The sequence below is a fragment of the Suncus etruscus genome, chromosome 4, assembly GCF_024139225.1.
Source record: "Suncus etruscus isolate mSunEtr1 chromosome 4, mSunEtr1.pri.cur, whole genome shotgun sequence".
In the NCBI taxonomy this organism is placed as follows: domain Eukaryota; kingdom Metazoa; phylum Chordata; class Mammalia; order Eulipotyphla; family Soricidae; genus Suncus; species Suncus etruscus.
Window position 1 is genome coordinate 3,554,553 of NC_064851.1, and position 22,150 is coordinate 3,576,702.

Sequence of the window (22,150 nt, forward strand, 5' to 3'; positions counted from 1 at the left end):
AGATCAGAGATTACACACAAAGAACCAGGAATCACTGACAGACGTTTCAATAACTAGGAGCTCAAAGCCCATGAGAGCTGCAGTCAAAGTGCTGGTACTAAGTGATGTCCAAGAGCTGGAGAGATTTCAGTGCTTGCCCAAAATCAAGTGCAACCCTGGTCCAATCCCTGGTGCTACGAATGGCACCACTAGAAGTGATTGCTGAGCACCTAGACAGGGGTAAGCCCTGAGCACTGCCAAATGTGGTCCCCCTTCAAAAAAATGTGATCCCTTGGGGACAGTTAAGCATAGTCCCAGGACATGGGGGGACAGCTGACCTGTCTGATGGGGCAGAAGGGGAGATTCCAGAAAGACATCAATGCCGTTATACCTGGAACAATGCCGAGTCAAGTCTATACATCCAAGAAACATACAAATGGCCACCACACTATGGTATTTATTTAGCCAGGAGAAATGAAAACAGGTCCCCAAAAAAGGGAGGACTAAAATCTTCATGTAATAACCCCAATGTGAAAATAAGCCAAAAACCCCTCCATGATGGATAAACAAAATGTCAGTGTGGCTGACATGGTCATGGATGAACCTCAACTTTACAGTAAGGAAATAGAGGAAATTAATAAAAGTGCGCCGGGGGCAAAGCACAGCACGTTATGAACAGTCTGAAAGGCATAAATTCAAAGAAAAGAAAATAGATCATTAAAGCATTGCTTGATTCTTGTCCAAAGAATGGGCTGCCTCTACTTGCCTGTACCTCATTCACTCCTGACTCTCCTGGCCCTGCCAGGTCATTGGTCAGAGCAGGTCAGAGGTAAGAGCAACCCCCTGGTCCCTGGTCCCTGCCATGCCCTGCAGGACTGTCTCCATCACACTCCAAAAGCTCTCGTCTGCTGGCTCAAGATTCCCCTCTCGCCTCCACTCACGCTTCTTCAGTAGTGCCTGCTCTTTCATCTCCAGCCCTGGCCTGACCCTTCTCCTGAGTATCCGTCTGTCTCTGGGACTCTACTGCATACAATCCACTTCCTCACATCAATTTTGACCCATGTAAAGCCAGTTTCCATATCTGAAGACCTACTGCTCCTGCTGGTTTTTACAGTGCCGATCGAGGCCTGGCCTCGCACCCAAGGCAGTTAGTGCCTTGTTGCTCAGCTACACCCACTGCCCTTCCTCCAGGTTTCTGGCCCTCCCAGTGCCCAGGAACAAAGCCTGATGGCACTTGATAGAATCCCACTTCTGCTGCCTCAGAGCCCTGCCGCGTCCAGCATCTCACACCGGCCACGTTCACCGGGACCCTCACGCCCACTTGGAGGCATCAAGTGACCTCTGGTCTTCCCAAGGGTCTTCTTTGCCCACCACCCTCACACCTCCATTTTATTTTATTTTCTTCTCTATTCTTTTCAGGGGACTCAAAGTAGTGATCTTTCCTGGGGATACTAGGCCGACAGTGCTCTGGCCCAGGTGGTGAGGGCCACCCCCAGCAGTGCTTGGCAGTATTTTTGAAGTCACCAGGTTTATACCGATGATGCTCAGGAGACCAGGCTGTGCCAGGAATTGAACACAGGGCCTTGTCCTGCAGCACATCTCTGTGACCGCAGAATTAATCTCTCTCTGCCTCTCCACCAGCAGTGCTTAGGAGTTACTCCTGGCTCTGCCCTCAGGGGTCATTTCTGGTGGTGCTGGGTGGACCATATGGGATGCTGGGGATCAAACCCGGGTCGACCACATGCAATACAAACACTCTCTTTCCTGTGCAATCACTTTGCCCCCCCACCCAATTTTTTTTGTAAACCAGTAATTCATGTTATTACTCAGACAGTTTCCAGCAAATCTAGCCTATATTATCTAGCACGTCTGTTCTGGCAATGACGACTCCACAGGGTAAACCCAATTTATCTTTCAGGACTTGTACTGTGTTTCCTAGCAGCAACCCACAGCCCCAAAAAATCACAGGTTAATATCCCCAAGGCAGCTGATGGATCTGCCCATAGGCCTGTCATAGGTCCAGCAGAAAGGCCACTTCTATGCCTGTGTAAACAGCCCCTCAGCCCTTCAGAGGACCAGACTTATCCTGCAGGAGATCCTTTCTCCCGAGATAAGCACCATGAAAGGAAGAGCTAGAGATAATCCTATCAGGAGAGACTTCAGGGCCCTGGGCACCAGAACATTCTGCACTAGGTCAAGGCCCTGAAGATCGCCTAACACACAAGCTCTGTGGAGCTTAAGATAAACGATATTGCCAGAATGATACATAAATAAATATTTAAAAATCAGAATATTTTGCATGTCAATCCGGGGTTGGGCACCTCTAGTAGGGAGAGGTTGATCTTTCTTCCCACAGCCTCTCTTGCCACCCCTAGTACCACTGCACCATGGCCCCGTTTGGTTTTCTTTGTGGTGTTCTGCCAGAAGTATTCATTTACCTACTTAACTTCGGTTTCTTCCCTAGAGAACTGAAGTTCCCAGGGAGAGAAGATACTCTTGTCTTATTCAAAACTTGTCCTGGGAGTGGTGGCAGTGGCAGCTGGCGATATAGTTAACATGGCTGTGTAGAACCTTAGCAAATGCAAGGCCCTGAGCCTGATCCCAGCCACATGCCAGACACACACACACACACACACACACACACACCCAGCCACTTCAGGACTCACTCACACACACACACACACACACAAGGCCCTGAGCCTGATCCCAGCCACATGCCAGACACACACACACACACACACACACACACACACAAGGCCCTGAGCCTGATCCCAGCCACATGCCAGACACACACACACACACACACACACATGACTGGAATAGCCTGTATTTGGGGGGAAAAAATAATGAGTGCATGACACTCTGAAGCCACTCAAGGGATGTGTGTGAGTGAAGAGATGGGCCCACACCACACCCTCTGTGGGCATTAAGGGATTGCAGTCGGGTAGCTGGTGCCAAGCAAATGAAAGATTCCTGCCGCCCGCCTGCACCTTCTCCTCTCCCACAACATAAATATAATTTTTTTCATCTCCTTATCCAGGGCCTCCTAAAAGCATTCTGATCTACCTCAATCCCAAGGGCTGCGTCAAGGAAAAGATCAGAAGCCAGCCCAGCCATGGTGGCTGAATCCCTTCTAGCCTTCCAGTAATACTTAGTTCTAGGTAAATACAACCAAAGCATGGGGCTGATGTTCTGGAGGGACCTTTGTAGGTACAGACCACTGACACTCCTACCTCCAACCCCTCCTTGGGTTGGGTTTCTGGTAAGCTGGTCTTTAACAAGCTGCTTTCTGCTGACTTTCACTCCGTAGAGCCCTGAGTACTCCTACACCCAGCATTATGGATTTATTGTTACTCATGTCAAGTTCCAGGCAGCCATAAAAATCTCTGTGTCCCCACTTTCATGTTCCTTAGGGCGCAGAAACCGCCGCTGGCTCTTGAACACTCACTGACCAACGGGAGTTGGTCGCATCTGGTCTGGGGACCGGTGAAGACCCATATTGGAACACCATGCTAGTTTCCAGGAGATGGGACCTTTTACTCAGAAATATGTAGAGATCAAGTTAATTCTTAACCACCCGCTCACTGAATGGTTCACGAGAAACGGCAGACGGGCACTGCTCTTGTGGGCACAGAGAGGTGCCCCTGTTCCTCTGGGAGCCTGCTGGCAGGCAGCGTTGGACAGGTGTCCCTGTGGCTGTGGGATCTGGGGGGAAACTAATGAATGGCCTGGGAGAGGGGGAAGAAGGACCTAAGGTCGTCTCTACCTGGTGGGGTTTTAGAGGATGAAGAGAGAACATGTATGTGTCTGAATCTCAGCAGCTCACAAAAGCTCCAGACCTGCTTCCGGCCCTGGTTTGGGGAACACGACTACCTGGCAATGGATTTAGGAGCCATGCCTGGAGGAATTTTATTTGGGACCTGGCCTTTCAATGAAGGGTCTCAACACACACACCACCAGGCAGAAATCAGGCCAAAGGCTGAAATGCGTATTGTATTTTTTAGATGCTACAGGGAAACATGAGACTGAGGTCCTTTGTAACTAGCTACTGTCGCCTGCCTCTAGCCCTGGGAGGATCCTATGTCTCGTTTTTCTTTTTTTGATCTGCACAGGGGAGGGGAGGTGACAGCTGCCTCCAAGAACCCATGAGATGTGGGAAGCCCACGGCTCAACTCCAGCGCGTGGATTCCTAACACACCATCTAAATGAGGCAAGGGACCCGAGGGAGGGAGAGGAGAGGAGAGGCCCTCTCCTGAACTCGGGGCATCTGGGGGACCTGACTGAGAACCTGAGGGGGCAGCGCCTGAGAGAAGGAGTCCCAGGACCTGGGCCAAAGGCAGGGAGGGGGGTGGCTGGCTGAGTGATTACTAACCTGTTACCTGGGCTCCTCCCCTGGGGACAGAGAGAGAGATAGAGACAGAGAGAGATAGAGACAGAGAGAGAGAGAGAGACAGAGAGAGAGAGAGACAGAGACAGAGACAGAGAGATAGAGACAGAGAGAAAGAGAGAGATAGAGACAGAGAGAGACAGAGAGAGATAGAGAGACAGAGACAGAGAGACAGAGACAGGTGGCAGCTGCATGCCTGTGGGAGCAGTGGGGTGACCTTGGCCTAGGTAGCTGACCCTCCCTCCAGAGTGGCACCCCGGTCCCCCAAATCGAATACCTTTCCAGGGCAGGGGAAGGGGGTCTGCGGGGTCCCCCCCACCCAGGCCCCCCAGCGCTCCCAGGGGGCCCCAAGGCGCATCTCCATCCCGGGGGATGCATGCAGCAAGTGGCTCTTGCCAGGTTGGGGGGCGCGGGGGCGGGATCGGGGGGCTCCCCGGCCTCCCCTGCGGCGTGACAGGTGCAGGGCCCCCCACCCACCCCCCACCCCGGCTGTCAGTGTGGGGCCCCGGGGCGCAGGCGCAGACGGGCGGGCGCGCACCCACCGTCGATGTCGCCCAGCGTCAGCTCGTCGCCCAGCTCCGCGAGCGTGTCCATGCTCTCCAGCCCGCCCAGCTCGCCGCTCGCGTCCATCGCCCGCTCGCCGTCGCACCGCGGCCAGCCAGGCCCCGCGCCGCGCGGCCGGCTCTCGAGCGCGACTGGAGGCGGTGCCGCCGCCGCGCGCAGCCCCCGCCCGGTCCCGCCTCAGCGGCCGCCGCCAACCGCCGCCATCTTCGCGCCGCGCGCCGAGGGCGAGCGGGCGGGCGAAAGGGGCGGGGCGAAGCGCCGGTCCCGCCTCCGCCCCGCCCACCGAGACCACGCCCACCCCGCTCGTCCGTGGGGCCAGGCGCCCGGCGGCCAATCGGCGCGCGCGGCGGCGCGTGGGGTGATGGCGCGTCGGCGATCAGCAGCTCGGATTTGCATGCGGGGCCCCGCCCCCTCGCGGCCCGGCAGCCAATCGGCGGAGGGCTCGCTCGCTCTGCGGCCCCACCCCCGGGCTTTCCTCCTCCCCTCCCCCTCCCCGCGCTTAAAGGAGCCGCTCCCCTTTTTTCTCCCCCGCTGGGTCTTCTCTGCGGGCTGCTGCCTGCCGTCCGGGCCGGGAGCAGGGTTAGCGCGTGGAAGGGTTAATTGTCTCTGTGTCTGGCTCCCCCCCAGGGGCCCCCCGCTTGCTGCCGTCGGGGATGGAGGAGTTAACGCTTTCCCTCTTCCCTCCCTTCCAAGCCCCTTGCTGCGGTCGGGAATGGAAGGGTTAACGGCCGCCCCCTCTCTTTTCCGTCTTTGCTGCCCCGGGGATGAAAGAGTTAACACTTCCCCTCTCTCACCTCCCCCCCATCCTCGGTGCCGTCGGGAATGGAAGGGTTAACGCTGTCAACCCCCCCCCCCACTCACTCCCCCTACGCACTCCCGCACTCCCCGCCGCCCCTCGCTGCGGCCGGGGTTGAAAGGGTTGACGCTGCCCTCCGGCGTCGGCCTCCGTCGCCCCCCCCCCGCCCCCACCCCTTGCTGCCTTCGGGGATGGAAGGGTTAATCGGCTCTCCGGGTACGGAAGGGTTAACTCCCTCCTGCCCCCCTTCGGGTGTGGAAGGGTTAACACACACACACTTTCTGTCTCCCCCTGGGTGTGGAAGGGTTAACACACACACACTCTCTCCCTCTCTGTTTCTATCTCTGTATGTGTGTCTCTTCCCCCCCCAGGTATGGAAGGGTTAACACACACACACACACACACACACACACACACACACACTCTCTCTCTCTCTCTCTCTCTCCCTCTCAGTCTCTTTATCTCTGTATGTGTCTCTCCCCCCGGGTATGGAAGGGTTAACACACACACACACACACACACACACACACACACACACACTCTCTCTCTCTCTCTCCCTCCCTCCCTCTCTGTCTCTGTCTGTCTGTCTCTCTGTCTCTGTTTCTCTTTCTGTCTATTTTCTCTCTCTGTTCTCTCTCTCTGTCTCTCCCCCGGATGTGGAAGGGTTAACACTCACTCATACACACTCTGTGTCTATCTCTGTATGTGTCTCTTCCCCCCCATGGAAGGGTTAACTCTCCCCTCCTCTCTATCTCTGTCTCTCCCCTGTCTCTCTCCTCCCCCCCACCCCCAGCTCGCACCTCTCTGCCCCCATCTCCCAGCCCTGGCGACGCTCTAACGCGGGTGCCGGTGCAGACTTCTAGGAAAGTCCCCGGAAGCCTCCGCCCAGGACCCAAAAGCGCCTCCCGGGGCTTCGGCACCGGCACCCCCTCCCCGGCCTGGGCCCTGGGGGGAGGACGACGCTTGGAGCCCACCGTGCATTTCTCTCTCCTTTGTCGTTACAAGGGGAAAGGGCACCTGGGGGGTGGCTGCGAGATGGTGGGGACCAAGGTCCGCTATCTCTTTCGCTGTGTGACCTCAGTCACACAGTGGCTGACCCAGTAACTTTTCTGAGCCTCAGTTTCCCCGCCCCGCCCCGCAGCTGTGAGGATCCTAAATGACCGGTAATGTTGTCCATTCGTCCATCCCCCGGTATTTAGTGAACAGGCCTCGCTGCCACCTGCCCGCTTGGAGCTTCCAGTCTAAGAAAACAGACCTGAAGCAGAGGAGCAGGCCAATAAAACGGAATGGGACAAGCCGGTAGGGAAAGTAAAGGCTGAAACTAAGCCAGGGCGAAACCAGCACTTAGAAGGATTTCGGGGCTAGGACCCCATGGCCCAGGGCCCCGGGCAAGGAGCAGCCGCCAGCCGGCGCTTGGCACGGGGCCTGGCACTTGGAGTGCCCAAACAAGGTAGCTATTGTGAGGGAAGGGGCCGGACCGCCTTCTCACCCGAAGAATGGAAGGAAGTTAGTCATGGCTATGGGAGTGGCACTGTTCTGGTACCTTTGGGCTTTTCGGGCAGTGACGTAAGGGACACGCATGACAGGGTCCAAAAGAAAAGCAGTTTCTCTGGTGGGGCATGGGGACACTGGGGGCGGGAAGAGAACTCTCCTTTTGTGGGGTCCCTGTCTCCTCCAGCCTCACCCCGAAACAGCATCAGCCTCCACAGCCTGGGAGGCCCCTCAGGACTCACACCACCACCACCACCACAGCTCCCAGCCCCGGGCCAGCCTGTGGGCTCAACTTCCCAGAAAGCTGGCAAACACAGGGCACGAGAGAGGGCAAGAGAAATGGGGTGTGAAAGGACCTGTTCCCGCAGGACACCTGCCATCACCCCAGGGACTGGATGGGATGACCACTGTGCCCACAAAGCAGCCACGACCCTGCCCCCTCCCCTCACTTTCGGGAAACTTCCTTCGCTGCCATCACCCCCACTGTCTCACTGAGGCAGATACGCTGAAACATGAAAACAGGACTAGCAGGTGCAACAGGGTAAAAGCCACCACTCGGGCATGAGCGACAGTCAAGGAAGGAGTGGGGAGAAAAGACTCAGCTGGAAGGATTTAAGGACCAGCTGGAGAAAGGGAGTTAGGAAGAGAGCGAGGACTCGGACCCAGGGCCAAGAATAGGATACTTGGGCCAGAAAGATAGTACAGTGGGTAGGGCGTTTGCCTTGCACACAGCTGACCCAGGACCAATGTGGGTTCTATCCCTGACATCCCATATGGTCCCCTGGCCTGCCAGGAACAATTTCTGAGCACTGAGGCAGGAGTAACCCCTGAACACTGTAGAGTAAGGCCCAAAAACAAAACAAAAAAACATGTGGGCTAGACTACAGCAGGGTCGCTGAAGAGAAGTGTGGGAAGAATTTGAGAATCTGGGCCCAGAGGAGAGGCCATGATGTCAGTCAGGAGGATGCTACTGGCATCTAGTGGGCAGAGATCAGGAATGCGTGACACAGCCCACAACATCCAGGGCATCTTGTATGTGTACATCTTGTACGTACACGTACACGTACACACACACACACACACACACACACACACACACACGAATGCTGACACATCCCACAACACCCAGAACAGCCCCCCCCCCACAGACACACACACACACACACTTAAGCCCCACATATAAATAGTGCCCCTCAAGAAAGCCAGCATTAAGATATTGGGGAGTTGGGGCTGGAGTGATGGCACAGCGGGGAGTGTGTTTGTCTTGCATGAGGCTGAACCTGAGTTCCATCCCTGGCACCCTCCATACCCCCTCCAACACCTCCAGGAGTGACTTCCGAGCATTGCTGAGTGTGGCTCCCAAACCAATAAACAAAACACAAACTTCGGAGTTTCCACTCTATTTAGAAACAGGAAAAATGTCTTGGCCATGATGAAACTCGGGCCCACACCGGGCTCCCAAGCACTGGGCCAACAATCGCAAACTACTACCTGTCCCACCTGCCCCCAGAGGATGCCCAGCAGCAGGGGTTGCTTTGGTTTTGTTTTTTTGTTTTTTTTCTTTTATTCTAGGAGGGAGGCCCTGCACACCCACAAGTGCTCAGGAACTATTCTGGAATGATTCCTGGCTGGGATTTGGGGTCCATCTGTGGTGCTAGGGACTGAACAGGGAGGAGTCTGACACATGGCAAGGCGAAACGCCTGAAGCCCCCAACTCTCTCTCTGGCCGAGCCACAGATCTGAATTCTGGCTGTGTGGAGAATGGATAAGTAAGTGGCCTTGAGCTTCCTAGAGCAGGACACAGAGTGCAGTGCCCAGAACAAGTGACCTCCACAAACCACTTCGAGAGAGCAGAAGAAGGGCAAGCAGAGGGTTCACTGCAGTTAAGAGGTTGGGGTCGGGGCCCGGAGAGCTAGCACAGCGGCATTTGCCTTGCAAGCAGCCGATCCAGGACCAAAGGTGGTTGGTTCGAATCCCGGTGTCCCATATGGTCCCCCGTGCCTGCCAGGAGCTATTTCTGAGCAGACAGCCAGGAGTAACCCCTGAGCAACGCCGGGTGTGGCCCAAAAGCCAAAAAAAAACAAAAATCGAAAAAAGAAAAAAGAGGTTGGGGTCTGGAAAAGAAGCCGTGTCTGTGGGTGGGGAGGGAACCAGGGGACTGGAGAAAGGCTGAGGTGCAGGAGGAGGGGTAGAGAGGAGGAGGATGGAGGGGTGTGTGTGTGTGTGTGTGTGTGTGTGTGTGTGTGTGTGTGTGTGTGTGTGTGTGTGTGTGTGTGTGTTGCTGAGGTGCAGGAGGAGGGGTAGAGAGGAGGAGGATGGAGGGGTGTGTGTGTGTGTGTGTGTGTGTGTGTGTGTGTGCGCGCGCGCGCGCGCGTGCATGCAGGCCTCAGGTCCAGCAACTCCCCAGTCCTCAGAGTGGCAGCTTGGGAACCCAAAACCCACAGGGGTTGCCCTGCCTTGAGTGGGTGAGGACAAGCAGACTCAATGACTCTGTCTCCAGATCCCTGAGGACAGCGCCTCAAGCTCTGGGCTGACCCAGGACTCTGGCCAACCCTGGCACCCAAAGGCTACAGGCAGGATCCCTCCCCTCCTTGTCCGACAGGGCCTGGGGTGTCCCTGAGATGAATGAGGGTCCCTGGCACCCAGCCCCGGGCCCTTGTCACCTGCCCAAGGCCCACAGCAGTCTCATTCGTAGGCATTTATTGTGGCCCTGGGCTGGCTCTGCTACTCGTTCAATATGTGGCCTCCCTTCGAGGGTCCTGCCCAGGCTCTGCCACCCCAGCACCTCCATGGTCCTCAGTAGGCCCCCGGGCCATGCTCTGTAGATGGACCTGAAGGGAATGGACCTCTGCTGGGGCTGGAGCTCCTCTCAGGGCCCAGCTCTCATCGGCAGCCTGAGGGTGACAGTGTCTCAGCCACGCTGCCTCCTCCTGCCCCTGGAACCCCAGGCCGCACCGGGGCTACAGGTCAGACCGGGACCTGGAGATCCTTGGGCCTTTGCGGATCTCTTTCCGTTTCTCCTCTTTCTTCCGTCGCTTTTCCTCTTCCCTCAGAGCCTTCTGGAAGGGGTCAGTGCTGGAGAGGAACTGAGGAAAAGAACAGAGCTTGAGTCTCGGGGTGGCAGGCAGGTGTGCGGGAACTGGGCTGAGCAGAGAGAGAGAGACAGGCATACAGGGCAGGTGTCAGGCATGAACCTTCAGTTGTAAAACACTGGCTGGACTCCTCCCAGGCCGAGAGGCAGGATGCCCCAAACTTCCACAGAGCCTGGCCTTGCTGTGCTGGACCCCTGATCCCCTTGAGGCCTAACTAGAGGCAGCAGTGCCCAAGCTGATGGCTCCCTGGGGTGGGGAGGTACAGGTGCCAGCTGAAGAGATGGCAAGCAAGGGTGCTGCTGGTGGGGGTCAGCTGCTCCTCAAATTTTGCCTTTAGGTTCGAATCACCCCCAAGAGTTCACAAACGTGGCTCCATCTCCTCTAAACTCATACCCTGTTCTGTCAAGCTGAGCAATGGGTTGAAAAGAGAGCAAAACCCCAAACCCAGAGAGACCCAGCACCCCTTTCTCACAATAAGTCTTTTGCATCTTTTTTTTTTTTTTTGGTTTTTTTTTTTTTTTCTGGTTTTTGGGTCACACCCAGCAGCGCTCAGGGGTTACTCCTGGCTCTATGCTCAGAAATCACTGCTGGGGCCCGGAGAGATAGCACAGCGGCATTTGCCTTGCAAGCAGCCGATCCAGGACCAAAGGTGGTTGGTTCGAATCCCGGTGTCCCATATGGTCCCCTGTGCCTGCCAGGAGCTATTTCTGAGCAGACAGTCAGGAGGAACCCCTGAGCAACGTCGGGTGTGGCCCAAAAATAAAACAAAAAAAAAAAAAAGAAATCACTGCTGGCAGGCTCGGGGGACCATATGGGATGCCGGGATTCGAACCACCGACCTTCTGCATGCAAGGCAAATGTCTTACCTCCATGCTATCTTTCTGGCCTCATATGTTTTTGTTCTTAAGGTTTTTTGTTTGTCTTAGAGCCATACCCAAAGATACTCAGGGATGACTCCTAGCTCTCTGCACTCAGGAATCAAACTCCTGGCAATGTTTAGGGGACCACATGGGATGCCAGGATCAAACCCGGTCCAGCAGCTTGCACAGCAAATGCCCTCCCTGCTGCAGTATTGTACCAGTCAGAGTCCTCTGTATCCTACGCGGAGTCTCTGTCCAGCCCAACAGCTTTTGCCCACCCACCTTCAGTCACACTCACTGCCCTCTGGAGCTATTTCCACTTCACTGTATGTCAGAACATGTCCAAAAGCACATTTGCCCGCCCCTCCCTTGAGCATAAGGATAATACCCAAAGGCCTGCCCTGCCCTCTTCCTCTCTCTCACGCCTATCCCCCCTTTTGGTTCTTGGGTTTTCAGCTTCCTCCCACCTCCTGGCCTTTACATAAGTCGCAGTCTAGGCCCAGAAAGTATTTCAGCCCTAGTCTCCACCCATGCTGGCACAGCAGCGGCAAGTCTGCACACTGCCCTCGGATCCTGGTATGACGGCCTCCCTGCCCATCTCCTGGCCCCTGGTGTTACCCTCTGAGCTAGAGAGCTGTGGAGGGATGGTCAGTGTTGAAATAGGAATCAACCCCAGTGAGACACAGCAGCGAGGCCTAATATACCAGCAAGGCCCATGAAGGGCAAGAGGTAAATTCATGTCACACAATACAGAAGCATCTGCAGGCCCAGTCCCTCCTCGTCCTCCCTGCCCAGTGCACCCTGAGAGTGAGTTCTGAGGCCCTCGAGAGGGCCACAGACCCAGGAGCAGGAGCCCCCAATGACACAGCTCGGTCCTGACTAGGCCCTCTCAAGAGCACAGGACACATGAGCCTTGTAAAGAGTTTCTGGCCTCACCCTGATCCCCCCATTCCTGTAACAGGCAACAGCAGCACCAACAGCAGCCATTACATGAGTGATACAGAGGGAGAAGCTTGGGCCATGCCTGGCCTGACGTGGGGGTGTCCGAGCACAGGGGTCACAGCAGAGCGAGGCTGAGCCTAGCCCGGAGCCCTGTGCACTGAGGGAACCATACTCCCTTCTGTGGGACATAGTCCTCCCTCCAACAGAGTAAGACATGCGAGCAGCACAGCACACTGGCAGCTCCTGGGCACCTCTTTAGCGGGCAAATCTGGGGCCCGTGTCCCCTCAAAGTAACAGTGGGGGTGGCAGCTATCTTAGCAGAGAAAGCCATACCCCCAATATGCCACCTTATTCAAAGGCTCCCCTAAATAGAGGCCCCGTCCACTGGTGGCTTAGTGACAGCGCTCGGCAGTTCCCACAGGGTGCCACACTGCTTCGCCCCAGGCTGGTATCCAGGGTCCTGGGTTTGAGAGAGAGGAGCCCCCAGCAGTGGTGAGAGGCTCACTGTACCTTCAATACCTGTATGAAAATGTGCTGGACCCTGACTGGCTGCTTTCCTTTCAGGAGTCTAGAGCTTGGGGCTGGGAGTGGGGGGGGGGGTGTTAAACTTAGGGACCCAGGTGACCTGCCAACCCTCAGCACAAACTCTGCACATGGAAGGTGGTGTTTCACCCTGTGTTATCCTCATGGAAGGAGCCAGGAGCCGGCCCAAGCCCTGAAGAGCACGATGAAAGTGAGGATGGAACCTGGTCCCCAGCCCTTCCCCTTTGCCCATTTCACTCGCTCTCCTTTCACTGCTAATAAATTGCAAATCCTAGGAATTCTCCTTGGGAGTCACTACCAGGAAGGGCCCTTAGAGCCCTGACACAGGCGTCCAAGGGACCACAGTGACAAGGCCAGAAGTCACTGATTAACTGTCCCGTGCCTGTCTCTGTGCCCACAACCAGGCCTGTTCTTTCCACTAGCTGATAGTAGCGGCTTGATCATCTACTAGGCCCTTGAGGACTTCAGGCAGACAGACCGAAGAGCACCCCCTCCCTGGGCCACCAACAGCAGAAGCAAATTGTGGTTGACCACCGGAAGGTCTGGTCACTTGTTTCAGGGCCTACAGAAAGGCTCATTTTCCAAGACTAAAAAGAACCAACACTGGCACTGCAGAGTACAGTAACAGGGGCCCTATCCCATGCATGGGCCACCTTGGTGCCATGCCCAGAAGAGCCACGAATAAGCCCTGAGCCACAGCCAGGCATGGCCCAAAAACCCAAAGCAAACTAAAATATAAAATATTGATACTATCTGTGCAGTCAGGCCAACGCAGACACCACTCTGGCCAGTCCCCAAGATGCTGGGTCTCTGGGTCAAAGACTGGGGGTCTGTGGCTGGAGTCATAAGACCTGTGATCATTAAAAGACAGGCATGGAGTTCCCCAACAGTGCTCTGCAGGCCAGACTGGGCACTACACTGTGTCTGTCAATCCTGTGTCAGACCTGCCACACCCAGATAAAAAGTCTGGGGCACTACACGGAGAGAGAAGAAGGACGAGCAGTGCAGTAGGGCACTGCCTAGGGAGCCGTTAACATTCGTGCCATGGTAAAAGAATGTCTTTGGCACCTCAGAGCCCAGGAACAATTAATCCTCTGTCCCTCGGATCCAGCATCGATACTTGGCAGAACAAGCCTTGTGCCTGGCCCGACCAAGCGGCAGGTGTGACCAGCTGTTGGCTGTGTCATTCTGCACCTCGAGAGGGGAGTTTGCATGGCTAGGGTCAGGCTGGACTGGACATGATTGAGAAGAGGCAGACACTATGGGGCTGGAGAGATGGTACAGTGGTGGGGCGTTTGCCTTGCATATGACCGACCAGGGAGGGACCGGCTCAATTCCCAGCATCTCGTGTGATCCCCCAGCCTGCCAGGAGTTATTTCTGAATGCAGAGCCAGGTGTGGCCACTTAGCATTTCTGGGTGTGGCCCAGGGGCCAGTCAGTCAATCAATCAATCAAGGTTTTTTGTTATTTTTTGTTGTTGTTTTGTTTTGTTTTGCTTTTTGGGTCACACCTGGTAATGCTTAGGGGTTATTCCTAACTATGAGTTCAGAAATCACCCCAGGCTTGGGGGACAATATGTGATGCCAGGGATCGAACCACAGTCTGTCCTAGATTAGCGCATGCGAGACAAACGCCCTATGGCTTGTGCCACCACTCTGGCCCCTTCAATCAATCAAGTTTAAAAAAAGAAGAGGTGGGGCCGGAGAGATAGCATGGAGGTAAGGCGTTTGCCTTTCATGCAGGAGGTCATCGGTTCGAATCCCGGCGTCCCATATGGTCCCCCGTGCCTGCCAGGAACAATTTCTGAGCCTGGAGCCAGGAATAATCTCTGAGCACTGCTGGGTGTGACCCAAAAACCACAAAAAAAAAAAAAAAAAAAAAAAAAAAAGAGGGGCCGGGTAGGTGGCGCTGGAGGTAAGGTGTCTGCCTTGCAAGCGCTAGCCAAGGAAGGACCGCGGTTCGATCCCCCGGCGTCCCATATGGTCCCCCCAAGCCAGGGGCGATTTCTGAGCGCATAGCCAGGAGTAACCCCTGAGCGTCAAACGGGTGTGGCCCAAAAACCAAAAAAAAAAAAAAAAAAAAAGAAGAGGCTGGGCCCGGAGAGATAGCACAATAGCGTTTGCCTTGCAAGCAGCCGATCCAGGACCAAAGGTGGTTGGTTCGAATCCTGGTGTCCCATTTGGTCCCCGTGCCTGCCAGGAGCTATTTCTGAGCAGACAGCCAGGAGTAACCCCTGAGCACTGCCGGGTGTGGCCCAAAAACAAAAACAAAAACAAAAAAAAAAACAAAAAAAAAAAAAGAAGAGGCTGACACTAGTGGCCCACAGACACAGATAGGCAATAATGGCACAGCGGACCTGCTTCCCCAAGCATTCAATCAGCCCTGGGTTCTGATTTGGGAAAGGCAGCACCCCTCGGCCCCCAACAGAAGGAGCAAGGCCTGACCAGAAGGACCAGTGAGCGGGAACAGATCTGATCCCCCCAGCCCAGAGCCCAGGTTCTGGGCCACAGTAACCTCAGCCTGGCGTCCCCCACTCACCTCTGCACGGTCCACTTGGAAGGGGTTGTGGAAGTCGGGGTCCTTCTCACTGATCCCCAGCTCCTGGGCCATCTGTAGTGAGGACGAGTGAGGTTACTCGAGCTTCCTCCCATGCCCACTGACGGAATTGAGTCCCTCATGGGAAGCGCAGCTGTCCGGTGGCCTAGGCCCAACAGGCTCCCCCGAGGCCTTACCAGGTTGAGGATGGGCGAGTGGGGGCCCTGGTCGAAGACGCCCGACTGGTTGCAGAAGCTGATTCCCCAGCGGATGAGGAGGTTCCAGTTGGAGTTTTGGTCGAAGTAGTAGTGCACAACGCGTGGCAGGCGCAGGAGCACGTCGCCGAAGAAGGCCGTGTTCTCTAGCACCTGCGAGAAGGCTGTGGCGCTGGGTCAGAGCCGGGGACAAGCCCCTTGCGAGGCGGGAACCTGCCCATGCCCGCCACATACAGGCCGGGGGGCTGGTAACCAGATTTCCCCAAAGCCCATCCAGGAGGGCACATAGCTGCCATGGGTGGGGGGGCACACTTGGGGGCACAGGGGGGAAGCTGTAGCCCAGAGCTTGTGAGCCCAAGTTCAGAGGGCAGCGCCTGCTGGGGTCCCCCGCAAAGACCACATCCTCTCTTCTGTGCCCTGCTTTGTGGCTGCTATAGGGCAGAAGCTAGGCTGAGCCTCTCCCCATCCTGTTCCCAGGTACCCAGAGCCAGCTCCACCATGAACATAGATCGGGTGGGGGCCACGGACGTAGCCTTGCCTTAAGGGTGCCCAGGAACACACCAGGGTTTGGCAAATTGGAATGCTCGTCCAGGTGGAGGTGGTGGAAGGCCTGGGCCTCACCTGGTGCTTCTTAGAGTTCACTCCTGGCTATACTCAGGGATCACTCCCAGTAGTGCTCAGGGGACCATATGGGGTGCCAGGTATCAAACTGGAGCTGGCCACTCTTTAGGCAAGTGCCTTAATTCCTGTAATTTCTTCCAGGCCCCTTTTGTTTCTTTTCCTTTTTTGTTTCTTTTTCTTTTTGGTTTTTGGGCCACACCCGGTGACGCTCAGGGGTTACTCCTGGCTATGTGCTCAGAAATGGCTCCTGGATTGGGGACCATATGGGACACTAGAGATCGAACCGAGGTCTGTCCTGAGTCAGTCACGTGCAATGCAAAAACCCTACCGCGGGGCCCGGAGAGATAGCACAGCGGTGTTTGCCTTGCAAGCAGCCGATCCAGGACCAAAGGTGGTTGGTTCGAATCCCGGTGTCCCATATGGTCCCCTGTGCCTGCCAGGAGCTATTTCTGAGCAGACAGCCAGGAGTAACCCCTGAGCACCGCCGGGTGTGGCCCAAAAACCAAAAACCAAAACAAAAAACAAAAACAAAAAAAAAAACACCTACCGCTGCACTATCACTCTGGCCCCTTTTTCTTTTTTTTTTTTTTTTTTTTTTTTTTTTTTTTGGTTTTTGGGCCACACCCGTTTGACGCTCAGGGGTTACTCCTGGCTATGTGCTCAGAAATCGCCCCTGGCTTGGGGGGACCATATGGGACGCCGGGGGATCGAACCGCGGTCCTTCCTTGGCTAGCGCTTGCAAGGCAGACACCTTACCTCCAGCGCCACCTACCCGGCCCCCCCTTTTTCTTTTTTCTTTTTTTTGTTTTGTTTTGTTTTTGGGTCACACCCGGCAGTGCTCAGGGGTTACTCCTGGCTCCATGCTCAGAAATCGCTCCTGGCAGGCTTGGGGGATCATATGGGATGCCGGGATTCGAACCAATAACCTTCTGCATGAAAGGCAAACACCTTACCTCCATGCTATCTCTCCGGCCCCCACTTTTTCTTTTTAAATGCATCTAAAGTTCTTACTGTTTCCTAAGGTTTCTTTCATTTGGTTGGTTTTGGGGCCACACCTGGCAATTGCTCAGTCTTTATTCCTGGCTCTGTGCCCAGAGAGCACCATTAGTGGGATGCTATCCTGGGTTGGCCACATGCAAGCCAAGCCCCCTCCCCACTGTACTAGGAGGGCAGGAGCCCAGAGAGGGTTTCAGCTTCTCATACCATCCTTCAGCTTCTCGTCCTGGGGGAAGGGCCCATCCGGGAGCACATCAGCAGCCAGGAGCACCGTCCTCGAGTCCTGCAGCACCTGTGGGACCCCCCAGGGCTGGGTGGCTGTGACCGCACTGATCTAGGTGATCTCCCAAAAAACCCTTCTCTGCAGACAGTGCTGCTCCCTCATAGCACACACACGCTTGGAACTCCTACACATCCATCCGTAAGCACTCAGGTCGCCCACCACCCACACGTACCTTGAAGAGCCCCTTGAGCATAACGTCCAGGATCTGGTACTGCTGGTGGACGTCGTTTAGCTGCACCAGATTCCTCAGTGCCAGGAGCTGCTCCCGCCGCTTCACCTCAAACATCTTCTTGTCTGGGCAGCTTAGGGTTAAGGGACGGATGGGGAGCTCACTAACAGTCCCACCCGGACAGTCCAGGGGTCCCCATGCAGAGGGCTCATTCCCAAGCAGTAGTTCCCCACAAGGGCCCCAAAAGACCCTGGACAGAGAGGCAGTGGAGGGACCAACACAGACACAGAAATGGTGTAGTTCCCTGCACAGTACTAGGGAAAGACATTAGAACCCCACGTACACTAGTGTGGACTACCAGAGGCGTCCTAATTGGGACGTTGGGTCCAACCGGGACAGTCTATCCTCAGGCTGGGGCAAGTCCAAAACCTTGGGGTGGCTCCTCAGTTCTCCTGCCTATGTGGCTAGAAGGATCAAGCCCTGGCTTGTCACTGCCCAAAACCAGGCCACAGTGTGTGCCCTAGGATACCCAGGTCTTAGTCTCTGCCGGAGTTGCTCCACAGAGCACTAGGTCTGGACCAGAGTGATAGTCCAACAGGCATTTGCCTTGCACACAGCTGACCCAGGACAGATCCAGGTTAGATCCCTGGCATCCCATATGGTCCCCAGAATCTGCCAGGAGTAATCCCTGAGTGCTGCCAGGGCCTGTGGCCCAAAAACAAAACAAAACAAAAAATGCAGCCACAAAGCCCATGTGGCTGAAAAATATACCTCCATTTAACTAAGGAGAAACTGAGGCTCAAAGAGCCCCAAATTAGAACAGCCAACCTTCTTGGGACTGGAGCAATAGTACAGTAAGGAGGGTGTTTGATTTACATGTGCTGATCTGAGTTTGAGCCCCGGCATTCTAAGCAAGCCTGCTAACGGTGATTCCTAAGTACAGAACCAGGAGAAACTTTTGAGCATTGCCGGGTGTGGCCCAAAAAACAAAAGCAAAGCAAAAAAAAAAAGCATATAAAATTTAAAAAAGGGGTCCCAACCTCACCTTTTAAAAATTTTGCTAGTATGGGGCCGGGCGGTGGCGCTGGAGGTAAGGTGCCTGCCTTGCCTGCGCTAGCCTAGGACGGACCGCGGTTCGATCCCCCGGCGTCCCATATGGTCCCCCAAGAAGCCAGGAGCAACTTCTGAGCGCATAGCCAGGAGTAACCCCTGAGCGTCACAGGGTGTGGCCCAAAAACCAAAAAAAAAAAAAAAAAAAAATTTTGCTAGTAGAGCCAAGCTTTATGAAAGGCCTCCTACATGCGAGGCGTGTGCAACCTTCAAGCTGGGCTGCTCCCAGCCCACAACTTGACCTTGTGCTCATCTCTGTCCCCCCACCAGCTGGGTCTGCTCCATCCCTGGCATAAAAGGGGTTGTGGGAAAAGAGACCCCACTGACAGAACCGCTAGAACCACTGCCGGCCCCAAAGGATACAAATCTCCAGGCCCGGGTCCCCGGAGCTTGTCCCAGAGAGCAGCAGGACAAAGGAGATGGCCAGGAGCGAGGCAGCCATGACCAGAGTCTGGCCTGACGGCGACGTAGCTAGATGCCCCAGTAGAAGACAGTGAAGTAGTTTCCTGATAAGGTGTCACCTCCAGCACTGGGAATCCACACAGTGACGTTGTGGAGGCCCGACACTGACTGGCCTGGGGCCTGGAACCAGCAGATCTCACAGACCAGGAACTGGTGGGAGGCAGAGAAAGAAAAATGTCAGTGCCAGAAGGACACAGAAAGCATGAGGGTCATTCAGTGTCCAGGGCTAACGAGGTCCCTGGGCATACTGCAGCCCCTCTGAGCATCAGCTCCCTCCACTGGAAAGTGGGGGTGACACAGTTGTCCCTCACGACGAGGACTGCGTGACACGCTTTGCAGGTCAGCCCCTCATGATCTGCCCAGCCTGGCCCTCAAGGAAGAGATCTGGGCGAGGAGGCCTGGGTAGGCAGACAGCATTGGGCCCCTCTAACATGTCCTTTGTTATTGAGGGGGAGGGTGACACCTGGCAATGCCCAGGGGTCTCCTTGCTCTGTACTCAAGGATCATTCCTGGAGAATCACTCTGGAGAGAGAGCACAGAGGTAGGGCATTTGCCTCACATGCAGAAAGTCAGTGGTTCAAATCCCGGTATCCCATATGGTCCCCCGAGCCTGCCGAGAGTGATTTCTGAGCGTAGAGCCAGGAGTAACCCTGAGCACTGCTGTGTGTGACCGAAAAACAAAAAAACAAAAGAATCATTTCTGATGGTCCTGGGGGTGCGGGGAGAGTACATGGGATGGCAGGGATCATACTGAGTCGGCCACATGCAAGGCAACTGCCTTCCCCGCTGTACTATTGCTCCAGTCCCGGCACATTCCTTTTACTCTGTCATCTGCAAAGAGGAAGGAGGCAAGTGAGAAGGTTGTCTGGGGTTACAGCCTGCTTTTCACGTGTCCCTTACTACACTCTTGCTCCCCCTCTTTGAGCACTATCTTAGCTTAAAAATGGGACTTTTTAAACTTTTTCACCCCACCCACCTCCACTTCTCGCCTGAGAAATTTCGAGACGTTTTTCTGTGACGCTTGGGTGGCAAAGTTCCTAAGATAGGTATGAAACCAAACGCTGATGATACACCATAAAGAAATTTATTTTTGGAGGAGCCGGAGAGATAGCATGGAGGTAAGGCGTTCGTTCGCCTTGCATGCAGAGGATGGTGGTTTGAATCCCGGCATCCCAGATGGGAGCCTGCCGGGAGTGATTTCTGAGGATAGCCCTCGGTGCTGCTGGGTGTGAACCAAAAAAAACCAAACCAAACAAATAAGCAAAAAGTCTTGGAAAGTTGCAGTGTGATAAGTTGAACTCTGGAGTGGGGGAAATATTAGGTCCCTGCACTGCTGGGCCCTTGGCTGGGCAGGGGTCCGAGGGGCTGAGAGGGAAGTCGGGGGCATGGTCAGAAAGGCCCAGCAAGAGGGGGCCCGCCAGGAATCCTCAGTGACTTCCAAACCAAAGCAGCAAGCAGCTCGCCTCCTCCGAGGCAGCCGCTGCTGGCCCAGACCTGCAGGGGAGCCAGGCAAGGAGGGGTCGGGAGGAGGGTGGGCTCGGGGCCTCCTGCTTCTCCCAAGGTGCCAGCCAAGCATGTGACACCCCGGGAATCGGGCTCCACGGGCGCTCCTGGGGCTCGGGGCCGGGTGGGCAAGCTGCAAACGCCGCCAGGTGGAAGGTGGAGCGGGCCGGGTCTGCCCGGACCAGGCTTCTGGGGGCTGGGTCGGTGCGGTCGAACCCGGGCGCGAGGCCGGCGCTGCCGAACCCGGGCGGAGTCAGGACCCTTCCCGGCCCCGGAGCGGCTGCAGGGCCCCGGCCGCCCGCCCGTCCCCACCTACCCAGCGGGGCCCTGGAGCTCCGGGCTGCGCGGCACGGCGGGACCAGGCCGAGCGCGAAGGCGGCGGGTCCGAGCAGAGGCGCGTGGAGCTCCGGGCCCCGCCCCGACGCCGCGGCCGGCCAATCGGCAGAGGCCGCGAGGCCGCTCCTCGCGTCACGTCCGGGCCCGCCCCTGGCGCTGTGGAGCTTCCGAATGGGCCCCTAGCACCGTCGCAAATGCTGAACGGGTCCCTAGCACCGTGACAAATGCAGAGCGGGCCCCTAGCACCGTTGTAAATGCAGAACGGGCCCCTAGCACCGTTGTAAATGTTGAACGGGCCCCTAGCACCGTGCATATTTGAACGAGTCCCTAGCACCGTACGATTTGCAGAGCGGGTCCCTAGCACTGTGAATTTTTGAACGAGTCCCTAGCACCGTGAAATATGTAGAGCGGGCCCCTAGCACCGTTGTAAATACTGAACAGGACCTTAGCACTGTGCTTTATTCTGAGCGGGCCCCTAGCATCGAGAGTATTGTTGAACGGGTCCCTAGCATCGGGATAAAAGCTGAGCAGGCAAACGCTAAGCGAGTCCTTAGCACCACGAATTTTGAAGAGCGGGCCCCTAACACCAAGCTGTTTTCCCAATAGGTCCCTAGCACCACGAAGTTTCTAAACGGGCCCCTAGCACCATGTAAGTTCTTAAACGAGTCCCTAGCACCACAAATATTATATTTTATTAAGTCCCTACCACCTTGGCATATGCTGAGCGGGTCCCTTACACCTTGAAAGTTTTGAATAGGGCCCCTAACACCGTGTAAAGAATTGAGTGGGTCCCTAGCACCGAGTACTATTCAGCGAGGGTCCCTAGCACCGTTTTAAATAGTAAGTAATTCCTAGCACCACGGCCAATGCTGAGCAGGTCCCTAGCACCATGCAAATATTTGAGACGGTCTCTAGCACCGTAGCACCGTGGCAAAGTCTGAGCGGGTCCCTAGAACTGCAGCAAAGCTAGTTACACCCACCAGGCATGGAGCCTGCACTGCTCCCTAGTGGCGCTCCATTCAAAGCAGAGGGAAGCAAGTCACCAAGTCCAATTCATACCCCCTCCCACATCCCACCCCCAAACTTTCTTCTCTGAATGTCTCATCTCTAGGATGTTGGGGACTGAGATGAGATTTCATATATACGGGGTAGCATTTGCATTTTATTACTAAACCACACTCCTCTCGGAGTTTCTAGGTATGTCTGAATTATGTATGTATGATGTATTTATTGCATCCCAAAGTGGTACTCAGAGTCCTTGGGCCC

The 22,150-nt window shown here is 55.6% G+C and overlaps 2 protein-coding genes across 2 annotated transcripts in view; both read right to left on the reverse strand.

The window, feature by feature from the left end:
* SREBF2 (sterol regulatory element binding transcription factor 2) overlaps window positions 1-5,045 on the reverse strand; it is a 44,679-nt gene extending 39,634 nt beyond the window's left edge. Inside the window, exon 1 of the mRNA XM_049771543.1 lies at window positions 4,909-5,045. Within this exon, the coding sequence (XP_049627500.1) occupies window positions 4,909-4,996 (88 nt within the window). The 5' untranslated portion in view covers window positions 4,997-5,045. The remainder of the gene's footprint in view (window positions 1-4,908) is intronic.
* A 4,859-nt stretch (window positions 5,046-9,904) lies between these two features.
* Window positions 9,905-20,903, reverse strand: CCDC134 (coiled-coil domain containing 134). The gene is made up of 7 exons (XM_049771703.1): window positions 20,865-20,903; window positions 18,947-19,195; window positions 17,477-17,598; window positions 17,229-17,313; window positions 15,387-15,568; window positions 15,193-15,264; window positions 9,905-10,303 (listed from the first exon to the last, which is right to left on the reverse strand). The coding sequence occupies exons 2-7, from the start codon at window positions 19,023-19,025 to the stop codon at window positions 10,178-10,180; spliced, it is 666 nt and encodes a 221-aa protein (XP_049627660.1). The 5' UTR covers window positions 19,026-19,195; window positions 20,865-20,903; the 3' UTR covers window positions 9,905-10,177.
* Between the last annotated feature and the right edge of the window lie 1,247 nt (window positions 20,904-22,150).